Source organism: Sparus aurata, chromosome 11, assembly GCF_900880675.1.
Source record: "Sparus aurata chromosome 11, fSpaAur1.1, whole genome shotgun sequence".
In the NCBI taxonomy this organism is placed as follows: domain Eukaryota; kingdom Metazoa; phylum Chordata; class Actinopteri; order Spariformes; family Sparidae; genus Sparus; species Sparus aurata.
Window position 1 is genome coordinate 23,669,660 of NC_044197.1, and position 17,237 is coordinate 23,686,896.

The following is a 17,237-nucleotide window of genomic DNA, read 5'->3' on the forward strand; positions in this document are numbered from 1 at the left end:
AAATACTCCCCACCCATAACTGTCCTCATATTTATTTCAGTTTGAATTCAGAATTCAGAAAGCAAACCATGCTCATGAACTCTGGAGACAGCATGAACTTTGATCCATAGCTAATGATTGTCATGTGGCAAACAACCACCACCATGTGCTGAAATTCATTTTTTCAGAACAAAGCATTCATTTATCTTCCTGTCAGAATCCCCCTTTAGGTAAAACATGACCCTTGATAGCTTTCATAAGTTTTGATACTTTCAAACTAAAACTTAATCCGCATATGGTTCAAAATCTGAATGTATGTGTGCATAACTATACACCGATAAGGCAAATCTCAACTAGTAAAAATGCCAAATTCCGAAACAGAAATTATTGTCCAGTGGTTGAGAAAATGCGAGCTAGTAGATTTGCAGGACTACTGCGCATGCGTGACTTTAACTCTAACATTCCAAACCGGAAGGCGTGTCACTAAACTCCCGAGTGATTCATCTGATTAAACATATACGATCTTCGTTGCAACTCTTCTGACAGCTAGCGAGCAACTCCACAACGGTCTAAACAAGTAAGTTGACAGCTCTTTTTTCAACATTTATGAGCATTTCAGAATAATGTTTGCACTCGTTGAGAAGAGAAATGTGCCTTTCCTTCTTCGCTCCTGTCATTTTGCTCCGGAGCCGGGCGGGGTGTTGCTGAGAGAGGTCGCTCCTTCAAATAGTGGTCCAACTGTTTTGGACTTCGGGCTGGTTAGCGTTAGCCAAACTTAGCCTTAGTTAGCTCACCGCACTAGCCTGGCACACATAGGTACTTCCTGTTTAGCCTGCACTCATCTGTTCCGACAGCTAGCACCTGGTCTGCGGGTGTTGCTTGTGACTGACAATGTTGTTATATCCGCAGTGATGAAAATGCTGTGGTGACTGACAAGTAGTTTTGCCGTTAGCTAATTTTGTCATGCCTGTCTTTCTCTCTGTGTTGTTGGCATTAGCTAGCTGATGTGAGAGGAGACTAGCCGTTCTACGAGTCTGCTGTTTATGTGTTTCTGTAAAAAAAAAAAAAAGAAGCCCTTTCAGACATAACACCTGGCTAATTTTATTTAACTTACTATATGACGGCTAAGGAGCTGGTTAAATAGAGGCTGCCATACCAAGCTAGCCCGCTGCTGCTGTTAAGACTGTGATGTGTCTCCATCCAGGCCTGCAGACACCAGTGGGAGCAGCAATGACTGTTTTACTGCAGTAATTAATGTGAAAATCGAACCTAACAGAGAATAGAGCAGCATTGTATTGAGAGTGTTGGACCATTAAGGCATTATCACAAGCACTATCAACTGTCTCCTCTGCTGAGGAGATCATCAGCAGGAGATTCGTTACCTCAGATCATCAGTATCTGAGGTAATGAAGCCATCAGGTGTCTTTTTGAAGCTGAGCATTAGTGTCTTCTGTTGGACATATTCCACTCTATCAAGTTTAATATGACTGCAGCTGACTTACAGCTGTTTGGTAGAAAATGTACCCATACCTCAGTCATGGTGTCACAGCATTTGTTTCACTGTCTGTGGATCAGCTCCTGGATCTTTCTCTGGATAACATCACTACAGTCAGTGTTCTTGCTTCCAACCTGAAGAAGAGACTTGTGACTTCAAATTCATGAACCATGACTGAAGCATGACATATATATCTGTGTTTTTGACCTTGAATTGGATAATGTCTGAGAGTGATTTGGGGTGCGATCACTGGTATACTGTGAGAAAAGTGAATCCGAATAATTCCTGTTTTTAGCCCTTCATATCTGAAGATACTCTGCAGTTTTATTCTATTGTAAACTTAACATCTTTTAGTTTTTGGACTGTTAGCGTTTTCAAGACTGTGAAAAACTGGAATGAATATCTGTCACTTTCTTGACAGATTGTATAGACATATGACTAATGGTCAATAAGGTTAAATGCAGTCCTAAACTGATGCTGTGTAAAATGACATAGAGAAATACTGGTAATAATATGAACAGTTAATATATGGAGCTTGATGGCTGGCAGTAGGTTTTGGCTGTTTGGATGAACAGGAATAAACAGGCGTCTGATGTAGGCCAGGCTTTGGTATTGGCACAAAACCAAAGTGGCCTTTTGTTGTGTCTTGACGGAGAGGTGTTTCTGTGTCATGAAGGAGCTACTTTAATAATAGGTAGGATACACAGCCAGCCAGAAAACCAACAAGTATATCAGGATGAATAAGCTTACAATTCACATGGCATGGATTCATCAGATTTACAGCAATGAATAGTTTATAGTCTTGCATGTCTGTTTTTGCTGTGTTGTACAGTTTGTTAAACAGGCTGTCGCAACAGTGTACTTTCTTCACTGTTACAGTCACACATTTGAATCTGTTGTTCTATAACCAGACAAAAACAGATGAGACCATATTTGACTATGAAAATAACTCAGATGGCTTTAGCATTAGACCTGATGGGAAGTGACCCGGTGACGTCTGACAGCACACACTCTCTGCATAGAAAAGTCTCAGAAAAGGGTTTTAGTCGCAAAAGAGGCAGAACTTTAACTAGCTACATTCACACTAGTAATGTTGGGAAAAAGGCCTGCAACTAATAAGTATTTAATCACTGATTAATTTCTTGAAATTACTCCTTTTATCAAACAAACAGTCCAAAATAAAATAAATGACAGAAAAAGCAGCCAATCTGAACATTTCAGAAGCTGGAATACAGCACATTGTTGTCATTCTTGCTTGAAAAATGACAAACTGTTGATTGATAACCAGCATTTTTGGCAGCAAACTTTCTTTGAATTAGTCGTTGCTGTTCCAAGACCATTGTCACATACAGAGAAATGAACTCCCAACCCTGATGTGGCTAATGTCACAACCTAATCCCAGTATACTCAATCATCCAGACACCAAATACACCATTAGGAAATTGCCAGTAATTAGCCTGTTTTGTAAACTGTGATTTGATTGCCTCACAGTAAGACATCGTGTACAGTGACAAGCTGAAAAAAACCGATAGTTGTCTAGTTGATAATGTTTTAAAGAGTTGGTCAAATGAGACCAGGCCTAACCCTAACAGTGTTATTATAGTTAATACTCATTGAACAGGTTTTCCATGCTGCATTGACTGGTCTGTTTAGTGTGCTAGTCAGACAGTGAATAAGATACAGGAAAGATGCAGTTAGCAGGTTGGGCAGCCTTAGCTGTGTTTCTTACAGGAAGGCCAGTCATGTCATAAATAGCGCCGCAACTATCGATCATAGTTATTGTCACTAATCAGTTGATTATTTTCACATTAATCTGTTTAGTGTTCAGATACTAAAATATCAAGACATTCTGTACAATGCTCGTCACAATTTTCCAGAGCCCAGTGTAACTGAAACCTAAAGACCATCATTTACCATCATAAATGACAAGGAAATTAGCCTATTCTTACATTTGAGAACCTGGAACCAGAAAAGGTTTAACGCTTTTGCTTGAAAGATGTCATGAATGATGAAGCGATCATAAAAATAGTTTGCATCACATTTTTCACAAATAATTGGTTATTTGTATTGTCTTTCAAATGCTCATGACAATTTCCCAGAGCCCAAAGTGATGTCTTCAAATTACTTTGTTCGTCCAACCAATAATCAAAAACCCCTGAGAGTCTTCATTTACAGTCATAACTGACAAAGAAAAGCTGCAACTCTTGTATTTAAGAAGCTGTAACCAACAAATGTTTGACATTTTTGCTTGAACAGTTACGAAAAATATTCATTGGTTATCAAAACAGTTGACAACTTAAATCTTTTGATCGACAAATCAATAAATCAACTGACTTTAGCTCGAGTCATAAAGCAGATGGAGTTAGACTGAGGTACGAATCAGACATCTAGCCATCATTGTCTGCTCCCAGAGAGAAGACACCCAGCCAGATGCCATTGCTTATCAGTTGTTAAAGAATCAGTGGTCAAAAGGAAACACTGCTGAAACATCATCGTTTTCTGTATGGATTTTTTTTATTAATGCCTCTTTTACAGCATAAAAAAATTAAATCAAAAACAAGATGATAGACTTTGGGTTGTTTCAACTAATTAAGATTACTGCTCTGACTCCTATGACAGGATTATTGTATTAATGTGTGTCTGTTGACATTGATGTAACAGCAGCGCACACCCTCACAGACGTAATGCGTCTGGTAAACCCAGTGCCTGTGGGTGGTGTTCAGCCTGTCTACACCGCTGGGCACTCACAGTTTCCATACAGGCAGTGGTTGGGTAGCAAGGATAGCTGCTGGGATTGTACTGGAGGGGCAGGCCGTTAATGACTGGGTGCAAAATTGCTGCTGTAGCTACAGTTGAGTTACGGTCAGAGAGGAAGTGACTGTCAGGCCACATAAGGGAAGCAAGATTAGAAGTTAGAGTGGTTCGACACAGTGTAATTCCAATAAATGTTGTTATTTATATGTAATAACTGGGTTTGAAATGAACAAATGGCAACCCACAGATGTCACAAAAATTTGTTTTTTGATGGAGTCACTTATTTTTTTATTGTGATAGAATGCCTTAGCTAATGTCTGTTTGTTTGTTTCTTATTTTGTATTGCTCGTAGAAAATACACTTTATCACATGCAGTTTAAGTTGACATTTTTCTTACATAAAATACTATTTCATAATGAAATCTCTTTGTTTGTGTAAGAGGGAGATTATGGGATGTTCTGTACTTGCAGAGTCAACATTAAGTAATTATAATTAATAGCTAGTTAGACATGGCTGCAGTGTGTTTACCAAATACTTTACCCAACTTCCCCTGTTGTATGCACTTTTCAGCTTCATGCAGCTCTGTGTAATTGAATAAGTGTGATTGGAGCACATGACCTTGTTGCTTTCTTTCCTGTATGTCTGTGTGCGTTTGCCAGCGTTTAGTGTGTATGAATGCCTTTTGTATGCATGTAATCAAGTCACTGTGTATCTGAATGAATGAGCCCGTCATGCATTTGTTCTCAACTATGTGTGTTTACTGTGTGTGTGTGTGTGTATGCGCGCGCACGTGCATATGTGTGTTCGGTGTGTGTGTGTGTGTGTGTGTGTGTGTGTGTGTGTTGAATGTATCTGTGCTCCTCCACAGCATCGTCATAAAGCTGTTCGGTGGCTGCTTGTGTTGAAAGAAAAGTATACATAATCTCACTGGGTTTATTTACCACTGTGTTAGAAATCCCTTTTTACAACACCTTCAGTAAAGCTGTATACTGAGACATTTTATTAATAGTATTGTCATATTAAAAAAAAAGAAGAAAGAATTGATTAAAATCAATCATTTAAAGATGTTAAAGTTGGTCCACTATGGACACATCTAGGGCTGCAAGCAATCATTATTTCCATTAGAGATTAATCTGCTTATTTTCTCTATTCGGAGAAAAACAGAGAAAAACAGATTCTTACAAAGTTAAACAATTTTGCTAAAAGTTTAGCTAGAAATAAATGTATCATCGACTAACTATAATTATATTATCAGAATTGTCTATCTAGTTTTCTCTCATTCATTTTTATCTCCAACTCTGCACATTTATATTTAGTGGGATATGCCTGCCAAGCTTTACTTAATTCTTACTGATCACTGGCTTGTATACAGAACCTTTTATGTCTTTAATTGAACAGTACTTAAAAGCGCTTACCAAAAGATCTCTTAATTATGTGTGTTGTTTTATCTATCAAAGCTTGCTTACAGCCAGGCTTTAGCTTGCTTTGCTTGAGGACCTGTTTGTCTGTAGTGTAGTCCTGCTCATCAGCAGCCAACGGGATGTAACATGCAGAGACAACTGGCTGATACAGATGTGCCGACAGACTTTGTCAGGCTTGTCTTTTGCTGCTGTGCTTGTAATCATACATCTACAGACAGCTAATGTAATTGCTAGCTAAGTTGAATGTGGTCACAGAAAACAAGAGCAATCACAAAGCATTTCACAGATAATGCTCCTAAAAGGGCACTTGGGGAGTACATACAAGATGCCCGTAAATGACAAAATGGTAGATGTAACAACGTCAATTGAACTTCTGGTAGAAGATGCAGAATTCTAGACATGGCATTTTTTAATGTTCAAAGTTCTGCATCAAAAGCATGATGAAGATAGAACCAAAAATTCAGCTGCCAGCTTTGGTGAGTCAGACACTGTGACACACTGGCAGAGTGATCTGAAAGGCACTAATCACACCCTAGGCGCTGAAAACAATTTGAGGAATTGCACAACATCAGATGGCGGTGAGGTTTACAAATTGTGGTATCATTAACTCAAAGATGATGAAATTCTTAGAATGACTTCAGCCAGGATTCACAACCCTAAAATGTGACCTATAGGTAATGTTTGGCATGACTTTGCCATGTCAGAGTACAGAATGGATTTGTAGTCTGGCATTGTCTTGAACAGTTAAAACATTGCACACTGTACCTTAAGTGTTACCTAATTTGTTTATTAGTTAGTCATTTAAAAAATTGCTTCCCTGCGAGGAAAGCGGCTCTAGGGTGGCACAAACACTTTTCTGGTCTAGAACGAAGAACCGCTTATATCAGCATCTGGGGGCGTTATTATTGTGATCATAAACCAATTAAAACTGCTTATGACTGCCATTTTTAAAAAAGAGACATAGTACCATGTGCTCTGTCTTATCTATGGGAAGATAAACAAAAGATTTCAACTATTTTTACTAATCGAAACAACAGTGGTCTGGGTATAAGAGTATATTTATAAGTGTTAAATAGCTTTGTTATGTTTGCTAAAATGCTTAATGAAAACACCTTATCAAACACCTAATTCAACACAAACCCATTTGTTGTACATACAGGCTGCCGTCCTACAGAGCTGGACAAACACAAAAGGGAAGGGGAGAGTACAACACTGGTCTCCCCAGCCAACTCTGAGTGAACCAGTCAGCCATGGATGACACCTCCTCACTTGGAAAAGTCAGCAGCTCTACAGAGTCGGTGGCCACCGTCACCAGTGAGGAGTTTGTTCTGGTTCAGTCCAGTGCTGCCGGATCACCGCAAGGCTCTGGGGGCAAACCAAGACTTAAGGTCAGCCTCACCCATCACCCACCTATTAATTCAACTAATGTATAACTGTCTTTAGTTAGAGCTAGTGTGGCAGATTAGATCGTAAGTGGATGTGTCTGTGCCTGGATTTTGTTGTGTAATTGCAACTCAAGAACGTGTCTCGACTGCAAATAGAAACAAGGTGATAGACTCAGTCCAAGAAGCTCCACTGTGTCTATCTATCTTTATGTATCCTTATCTTCATCCTGTTTCATCTCTCCTTGTCCTCATCCCTCATTGCTCTCTCTTTTTTCTCTCTTCCTCAGATGTCTTGGAATGGAAGTGAGCAGCTAGAGAAAGCAATGGAGGAGGTGTTGGACGATGATGATGAGGTGAAGGTGGAGAAGAGCAGTGTGGAAAAGATGGAGAAGCACAGCGACCCAGAGACCCGAGTCCTGGGGCCTGGACCTGCTGGTAAAGACTCCTGTTTTCGGTCCATTTATAGTCATTGTGTCTATATGGAGGTAGTAACAATCTGTCTGTCTCTTCCACTTAGCAAAATTAGTCATAGTAGTCATCCTACTTGGCAGGATACACGTTGCAGCTTAACATTTCCCAAATGTTATTGGATTTAGCTAGTCAAACCAGAATGCACCAGTGTCTCTGTCAGCTATGTAGTTTGTCATATTTCAGCGAGCCTTGACAATCACAGCATATGATATACTTGATGGACCAGTTCAGCCAAAGTAAAGGCTCGTGCCGTAATGGAAAACAAACACTGCAAATAAAAGTGCATTTTTGTCAAGGCAAGGCTGTTATCTGAACTCTGACGTTGGCTTAGCTGCTTTGTATATCAGCAAGGACAGGTTAGTCCCGACAGCTCGACAAACATCAGTGCAAAAACAACACGCTAACATTGGTCAATAAACTCTGACTCTGTTAGGCTCAGTGGTATGGTTACAACGAACAGGTTCAACTTGTAGGTTCTGGGGCCCCTGGTTTAATGTCCTGGTTTTGCTTTTAAAATGTAAAATATTTTGACAAAGATCTACTGGGTTTCTCTGGAGTGTGATTGAATTCCACTCTTTCAGCTTCCACCCTTCAAACACTACTCATGTGTAGTACAGAGGAGGATGTGTGTGTGCGACACTGTTACATTTCCAGTAAGTCTTCTGATTTTCAGGTGAAATGAAACATGAAATGAATAAAAGTGATACCATGTGTCAAAGAGGAAGGAAGCATTTTCTTGTGTCTCGCTCTGCAGACCTTCAGTGGATTTAACTATATTGTTAATAATAGAGTCTGTAGCGAAACAGATTGCAAGAAACCAAGGTGTGTCAGAACTTTTGTATAGCAACCATCCTTTTTTTTAAATTTAGCACTGGATGTTGTACATCAGGTTTGCATGTCTTTATTTATTCACTGTCAGTTGCTTAATTTTTCTCATCTTCAGTGATGACAGTGTTTTGTGCTGCTTTATGCTGAGTGAACTTACAGGAAATGGTTAGAATTAGCACAAGTCAGCAGTGAGTGTCCAGCTGCAGCTCTCATTGTTGTACTTCCTGTTTGCAAAGTGTGAAAGTACCCGGTCAAAGTTCATTACAGAGAAGACCCTGCAACTTCCTGTGCGGTTCTTTCTCACCTTCTGCTTATCTTTGCTCGTCCTCCGTTGTGTTCTCGTCTGTTCCTCTCTCCTCTTAAATTCAGTATTAGTAGTAAATTCATTCAATTCAGTCTGTTGTAGAGATGTTAGGCTACAAGATGTGAAAATTCAGGAAATGTTAAGTTCTTCAGTTGTCTGTCCACAGAATCAATTCCAGCACCATCTAGTCCAACAGTTCTGGAGGAAGACAGTGTCCAGTTCAACAAGCTGTCCTACCTGGGCTGCACCTGGGTCAAAGCCCCCCGCAATGAGGCAGAGGCACAGAAGGCCATGGCCACCCTGCGGGCTGAGAGTGCTATCCCCATCCCGATCACCCTGCATGTCCCCTGTGGACCAGATGGCTCTGTCAGGTCAGCCACACAGTGAAACAGGAAGGGTTGCCTATTGTAATGCAGTAGTCGTGGACTGATGGGCATGTTTTGAAACTAATGAAACCAGTGTTTCCCCTAGGATGGAGCAGTGAAGGTGAGTGTTTGCCCGCGTGCAAAAGCAAAGTGCACCCTGCCGGGAGGTTTCTATGTGTCTGCTGGCACCAGAGGGGCTCTTTAGGCTTGAGTGCATAACAGTACATTTGTGCACAGTAATGAGCAGGGGAAATGTCTGTCTAGTTTACATATGAGGTGTCTCAAACTTTAGGAAAATACACTTTTATTGAACACAATAAAAGTATAATCTTTAAAACAATTATTGACAATAATTTTACAAAAATATATTAACAACCAACCATATATAGTAAAATCACATAACACAAATACTAGAACAGTCCAAAATGTCTGTGCCTCTGTGAAGTAATCTGTCAGTAACTTGAGAATGACAGCTTTCCTGCGTCACAGTGGCCCTCGCGCATAGTAATGCTGCGTTCGAGACAGTAGGAATTTTCCAACCTCCTACTAGAAAAACTACACTGAAACGCACATCACCTGCATCAACAGGTAACGGTAAATCTGGATGATATGTATGTAGCGAACGAGACTGCTTGCAAAGTTTCTGTAAGAAATGTCGTTACAGGCTTCATAGTCTCTATAAGTGGCCCACTTTATTTTCATAAATCGTTTCAAACAGGTGTGTGATGTGTAGCGTCCATAGCGCAAAATGATATAATGTTATTTTCTAAAGAGACCAGACTGAGCCCACTCTCCACCTCTCCTCTCTCCTCGATAAAACAAACAAACAAAAAAAAAAAATTCAGCAGCAGCGTTCATATTTCAGCAGTAGCGGTCATATTTCAGCAGTGGCGGTACGCCGCATATAGTGCATATAGGGGAAACACTGGAAACAGAAACCAGTGATATTGTAACTGTGTTAGAGGCACACAAAAAGGTAAGACTCATACTACATCACTAATTGTTTGGTTAAGGCAGCTGTAAATAGAAACTTGATGATCAACCAAGACAATATCATCCTAAGAGATATGCTTGTCAAATAAACACATCACATGTGATGCCTGTATGCAACAAGTTAATTTATAGATGAAGTGAAGATCACATGAGTTGCCCAACTTTTCAACAGTCCTGAGTCATGACCTGTCAAATGAAATGTTTAGACACACCAGAGGAAATGAGACATGGCTTTTTTCAGAGCATGTAGAAAATGTTAAAATTTTCATGACATAGATGCCTTACCTCCTACCAGCTTGGCTGAATAAAAGGTTTAATTTAATCTATAGATGTAGACTAGTAAACTATGTAACTTATTTTAAGGTCCGAAATGTAAGATGACTGCTCTATATAGAAATAGGTGTTGTAGGAAATAAATTTAACATGATAATATATTTAATTATTCAATATTGGCTAAAAAGATACTAATTCTGATTTTAAGTCTGGAACAAAAGAATAATTTTGACACATAAAATAAAATGTCTCTCTGCAGGATCGTGGACCAGGCCTCAGGTACAGAGATCGCCTCATTTCCCATTTACAAGGTGCTGTTCTGTGCTCGTGGACAGGAGGGTTCGGTTGAAAGTGACTGCTTCTCCTTCACCGAGAGTTACCGGAGCTCCGAAGACTTCCAGATTCACGTCTTCTCCTGCCACATCAAGGAGGCTGTGAGTTACATCCACGTTCTGCACATTACAGTATCACAAACTGCAGCTCAACGTGGTTTTCACACTAGATCTAAACTGTGTGGACCATAATCTCACAAGATTACAGATGTTCAGTGAATTGTAAGACTTTCTTTTCTTCATTTATGTTAAAACATAGCAAATAATGAATATATGCATAAGTTGTTTCTTGTACTGGGAGTCTCTAAGAAAACAGTGAAAACAAAAGATGTAGTTTGATGACCTTATGAAGTAGCCTGTGATCATAGGAGTGATTGTCTTCATGTTACACTACCACCTTTACCGTTGATATTAACAACTTTCTTCCAGGTAATCAAATGGCCTGACTGTTACCTGGGTTTGAAAATTGTTGGAAATATTAATGGACGATAGAAGTATACAATTAACCAAAATATGCAACAAAAGTATAGTTGTTTAAAGACATTTTAATGTTGAAGTGTATATATTATATCTTTGAGAGCCGTTTGGAGCAGGAAGTACTGTAGTTAGTACTAACACTGGTACACAAGCTGAGGGCACTGTTGTCTTCTGTTATATTTTCTTCATAATCTCTATTCTAATCCTGGGTTTATTATTCTAGTTTTATTTCCATGTTACCGCCATTTATATTTTGTGTATATGGTTTCTATTTATCTTTTTAGCTTGATCTTAAATTAGTCTATTCCTATTTTATTTGATTAATTTCTCCATCCAACCTCCAGATTACATTGCATTACATTCTATTACATTTATATAACATTTCCTTAGCTGCCACTTTTATCCAAAGTGGCCCACAGTAAGTGCATTCATTGATGTGGACACAGCCCACGACTTCAAGAGTCCTGCAACCAAATTTTTCCGGAGCTCTTCTCTTTATGTCCATAAAGCTCCTGTTTTTCTTTCCCTTTTCCGTCCAGGTCAGTCGTATCCTGTACAGTTTCTCCACAGCCTTCAGGCGTTCTTCACGGCCGGCAGACATCAGGGACACGGCACTGTCCAGTCCACCTGACAGTGACCTCTATACTTTCACAGTCACACTTGAGATCAAAGAGGACGATGGCAAGGGCAACTACAGGTACTTTGTGCACATGTACAAACACACGCAGATACACACACTTCAGTTAAATGATACAGTAGTGTCTGAGTACAATGGGTCCATACATTTACAAGAAGAATGTTACCTTCATATCTTTGATATTACTGTGTGTGTTTCTTATCAGCCCAGGACTGTTGATATGACAGATAAGTTGGTAGATGGAGAGCTTCATGTCCTCTCGAAGTACTGTTTTAATCTCACTGTTAATGTTCATTCATAAACAGCATAAAGCTTATCGACACAGTAAGACAATTTTTTATCTCCCAAGCCATCATATTTGGAGTGCTTTGGAGAATGGTTTTCTGTTCTCCTTCTGAAAAACAAAGTGGCACAATAGCTGTTCTAAAAGCACGTCACTTATAAAACACTCGGAAGACTTATGAGAAGGTTCTTCATTTTAACTGGGTTTCTTTAGCAAAGAAATTGACTCTATGACAGAGAGAGCAGTAGCATAAAACAAATTCATATGTTCAAAATACCATTAAAATACATAAAAGAATCTCACTATGACAGTATTCAGATTTAAAATGGAATCACATCCCTCTGATAATGTGTAATAACTCTTCCTCTCTCCTCTTCCTCTCCTCAGTCCAGTGCCTAAGGACAGAGATAAGTTCTACTTCAAGCTGAGACAGAGCATTCAGAAGAAGGTTGTGGTTTCAGTTCAACAAATGTGCAACAAGGAGCTTGGCATTGAGAGGTGAGGATCACTGTAAATTGTATCATTATGCATATTATGCATTATACAAGGTCCTAGTAATGCTCTTCTTGGGCTTGGGGTTGCAATGAGGTCTGATACTGCATTTATTCCTTATAAGATTATTTCATCTCATCTACCGTGTAGTTTAAGATCATTCAGTCAGTCTTGGAGTTGGCTTTCAAAAGTATGGAATTTCCGTCCCTCAAATATCTGCATTTCTATTCTCCCTTCCGCTTATTCTACTTTTTTCGGGGTTTGATTTTCTACATGATTTGCTTCACCTGATATACTTTGAAAAGACGCTTGCCTTTTCCACTATCTTGGTGCTGCACCACCAGAGTTTGGAAGGCAGATGTCTCCCCAGGACAAATAAGTTGAACTAAAGGAGGTAATGATGTTGAGCTCTAAAACACAGCTCTATACATGCTGGGTATGCACACAGCGTACAGAATCTATTGCTATAAACTGCATTATGGTAAATTATACAATGCCTTTCTAGACAGTGCACAAACTAAGTGGTCAAAATACTGCAGAGAAAACAATAACAACAAAAAAGCCACCCTTCTACAGCATAATATAAATAACACCCCAAAAGAGGAAAACTGGTGTACTTAAATCAATTTCAACTTCCTGCAGTCTCTCGCATTTTTATATTTTAATATGCTTGAGCAGCAAGGCAGCACCAAAGAACTAGGTCATCATCATCACTCCCCCTCTTCTTCTTCACTCCCTCCCCTCCCATTGAGAGACAGATACCTGCCCTCTCCTTTGTTCTAAGTGTGAGTGGAAACTTCTATTGTGCTCAGAACTGAGCCTGTCTAAGGTGTTCAGTCCATGACAACACTTAACTTAACTGACATAACTTTTAGTAATTGCCACAGACTTAATGGTGAAATTTTTTGAAATATGGTTACATTATGAGGTCTGTGGATGCAGCACAATATATTTTGTTATAATTCAGCTTATTTGCTTATTTTGCAGATAAATGATGCCTTGCTTTGAGCTCAAAAAGTATTTTACCTAATTTTGTTCACACTTTCAAATCCTGTTAAGATGCCTCTTTTGCAAGACACTTGACCCATACCTTTTTAAACTCAATGTGACCCATCCTGGGTTAGTGCTAGGTTGATTGTAAATGTACTCTTACTAGTGCAGTGCCCGTAAGAAAAGTGTATTCCTATAAAAAAGTGGGAGGTTAAGGAGCTTTTTCATGGATGGCCCAATGAGGCTGTGTTTGAAGGTGGGGTGTCAGGGATATTTAGGTTTGTTGTGAAATCTGATATATCCAGGGTATAATTGGCTGTTTTTGACTATTTTTGATTTTGCCATTATATTTCATCTTAAAAGCTATTTACTTGGTGTCATTATTTTCAGCACAACCTCACATGTGTGACTGTACAGTTATTTTTTTTATTTTGACATACTGTATTAACACAATGGACCTAAAATCACAAAAAAAAACATGAAATCTGAGTAGAAAAAGTTAGATTTTTTCACTGTGAAAACCACAAATATGTTTAACAAACCATTTTTATTTTTTTTTTTACTTATAATGCAAATATAAATTGTTGTTTATCTAAATGTGTGCATACATTTAAAACATTTACAAAGTTATATGTAACTATTTACATTTAAATGCAGGCAATGCTCAGGTCTGCCTGTGCTCCTTCCAGCTGAATGAAGAGCTGGACTGCCTGCTCCACATTCAGCTTCTCCTCATTAAACAAAACAACGACTCCACTACTCACTAAACACACTACACCAAACACTACACAACACACTAACTACACACTCCAAACACGCTAAATGTCACAAATCTCTCAACTCTCACACACACCGACCGTCGTTGCATGTCAATCATCTGCCTAGGTCCCTCCCACAACTTCCTGTTCCTCAACAACCAAACTTGCTGCTTGGACACTTTCGTGACAAAAGCCCGTTTTTACCGTTTCTTCCTGCACCAGAAACAAAGCAAACGTGACGGCAATGTTCGCGAAAAAGCGTGGCGGACATTATCTACCCTAGGTCCGGTTTTGGACGTGCCGATGCTTCCGGTCCATCGCTTAGGGAGGTGGGCCGTGTAGCTAGCGGCTAGCGGCTAGCTGCTAGCTAGCTGCTAGCTACACACGAACATCCACAGATTCCGATTCCACTTTGTTGTCCGTGCGTCTCCGGATCTCCTCAGACCCGAACAGACTCGGTCCGGACTCGTTTAATCTCATTAATCCACAACAGTCAGTTTAGATGCACAGAACAGAACGGACCGAACCGCCGGCAAAATCCCGGTCCAGGTTGCGCCGCTGCAGGTATAAATCCACTTGTTTCTGAAGGTGGGGGGTCGCGGTGGGCTCTGCAGTGATTGGCTCTGGTGCGCGCGTGGCCACGGTGTGCAGTGATTGGCTTTGGTGCGCACGTGACTGTAGTGGCTCCGGGGGACATGCTCCTGGAATTTGTAAAGCATTTATGAAATAATTTATTAACGGTATCATTGCAGTCCAAACAAATGCGAAATAGCACACCCTTGAACCAAGCAGCAGCCATGTTGAAAGTCTCAGGTTAGTGTGGTCCTGATCTGCAGAGATATTTGAGGAATACACACACACACACACACACACACACACACACACACACACACACACACAGACAGAGGTTATTTGCTTTTATAGAGATATAAACCAAGAGACCTGTGCTGACCACTAGGTGGCACCTCCAACCTAAAGCTTAGACGACTTTATTAAGACAAGTGATTATGTTGGCTTTGTCCGATGAACTGGAAACAACATAAGCCACACTGATTTAAAATTCTGTAGATTTGATGGAGGACTTTTGGACTAACTGTTGATTATTGCTTTAGCCACCTTAAAATGTATTTATTTTTTTACATTACTATTTGTTATTTACTTAAATTTAAATCAGACCAATGTGATAAACTGGCTCTTGAAGTGTTTTTTAGAGTGTCAGCCTAATGCTCTGAAAAATTATGAGGCAAAAAGATTACATTACTTTTGAGAGTAATCTGGCAATTTGAGTTGATTCCATATTCCAGATTCCTTTTCTTCCCAACTCATTTGACTCACTCTGCCGGTGAATGCAGACTGTAACACTGCAGTGGAATTAGTGATTATCGATTTGTTGTTTCACCTCATGTGTGTTCTTCCTTCTAGGTGTTTTGGGATGCTGCTGAGTCCAGGACAGAAAGTCTGCAATAGCGACATGCATCTACTAGACATGGTGAGCAGAACACACCCTAGCCTCATCAAATAACAGATAGCAGCCTTTTGTTTTTTATTAAGACTGATTTAGCATATCTAGAGTTAACAGAACTAATTGGCACAAGTATTCTACTTTATCCTTGTTTATCTCAATTTTCCTTTCCCACTTTATATATGGAAACTGATTTTGCGTACTTTTTCGACATGTTCCATCTGTATTTAAATTCAATATTCTGAATTTTACACAACCCAAGAAATTTAACAACATTTTTAATTTAAAAAACAAGATTTTTAAAAGTATGTAAGCAGTACATTAATACCTACACAGGAGTCGATGGGAAAGAGCTCAGATGGGAAGGCCTATGTGATCACAGGAACATGGAACCCAAACCTGGCAGCCTTCCAGCCACTGAATGAAGACACACCTAAAGGTAAGGCCAGTTATTGTCCCCAAACTGTTAAACCACACAGGTTCCAATTTTATCTCTAGTCAAAGTAGTGTTGAAAAAAGTCTGCATCTGCATATCCAGGTAGGCTCGCAACTTGATAGATTTGATACCTAGAAATTAAGTCACAACCATGCATAAAGACAGATTGGTAAGAGGTTTTGATGCTGAGTTAAACGTTAGTTCTCTGCTAATTCTCTTAACCTGATGCATCAGATGGTTAGCTACACAGAACCATGTAGGAAGGCATCGCTAGAGACTCAAAAGGGTAGGCAGGCACTTTACTTGGCAGGTAATTTGAAGAACCAGTCTGGCCAGAGTAGGAGAGCGCGGTAATACCAGCAGAGGTAGTTGGAAAATCAACTTTTACTGAAATCAGTCAGGATATACATATTTTTCATTGAAAAAAGCCTTCACTACTGTTCTTTACTTTTCTTTCAATTAAATAAACTTTCCAGTTGTAATATAACTGATATAACAACATATGTGTTTATCTCATGATGAGACTCAAGTGTTGTTTATAAAACAGTCACTTCTCTAGAGGTCATCACACCTTAACCATGCATGTAGCTGCAAGTAGTTCCTCAAAGGAAGCAAAGCGCTTGTTGATAGATTTGTAAGATCAGATGATTACATGATCTTGCGAGTCCAGCTGCTTTGCAAGTTAATAATACTGGTGTACATGATGGTTCCCTGCTGATAAAATGTTGTTGTTTTTGAGTAAGTGCATATTTTGGCTGCATTTATGATGTGTGTTAAACAGAACCCACCCACCAGTGCCTGGTTACTGGTTGTTCACACACATATAATTATGTCCATACATTATTGTCACATATGCGATGTGGGACTGCACAAGGCTGAAGGTCACGTCTGGGAATTCTGCAGTGCTTGCACTGGAGGTTGAATGTGATAATTGCCTTCATCGATTCTCCATCATAACATACACTCGCACCTGGCCCTGTGACCCATTGTTTGTCAAAGCTCTGCATGTTTTCATGCATTGCAACATGAACAAATCATGTCAGCCAACAAAGCTGTGGTCCAGTAATTAAAAGCAGTGTTTTGATTAAATTATTTTTATGCA

The 17,237-nt window shown here is 39.5% G+C and overlaps 1 protein-coding gene across 2 annotated transcripts in view; it reads left to right on the plus strand.

Annotated features, from left to right (window-relative positions):
- The first annotated feature begins 424 nt into the window (after window positions 1-424).
- Window positions 425-17,237, plus strand: part of rabgap1l (RAB GTPase activating protein 1-like) — a 128,311-nt gene continuing 111,498 nt past the window's right edge. For both annotated transcript variants that reach the window (XM_030434353.1, XM_030434354.1), the window contains exons 1-9: window positions 425-556; window positions 6,809-7,037; window positions 7,322-7,469; window positions 8,804-9,008; window positions 10,528-10,702; window positions 11,617-11,774; window positions 12,385-12,495; window positions 15,660-15,726; window positions 16,036-16,138. In XM_030434353.1, coding sequence (XP_030290213.1) covers window positions 6,900-7,037; window positions 7,322-7,469; window positions 8,804-9,008; window positions 10,528-10,702; window positions 11,617-11,774; window positions 12,385-12,495; window positions 15,660-15,726; window positions 16,036-16,138 — 1,105 coding nt within the window. In that variant the 5' untranslated portion in view covers window positions 425-556; window positions 6,809-6,899. The remainder of the gene's footprint in view (window positions 557-6,808; window positions 7,038-7,321; window positions 7,470-8,803; window positions 9,009-10,527; window positions 10,703-11,616; window positions 11,775-12,384; window positions 12,496-15,659; window positions 15,727-16,035; window positions 16,139-17,237) is intronic.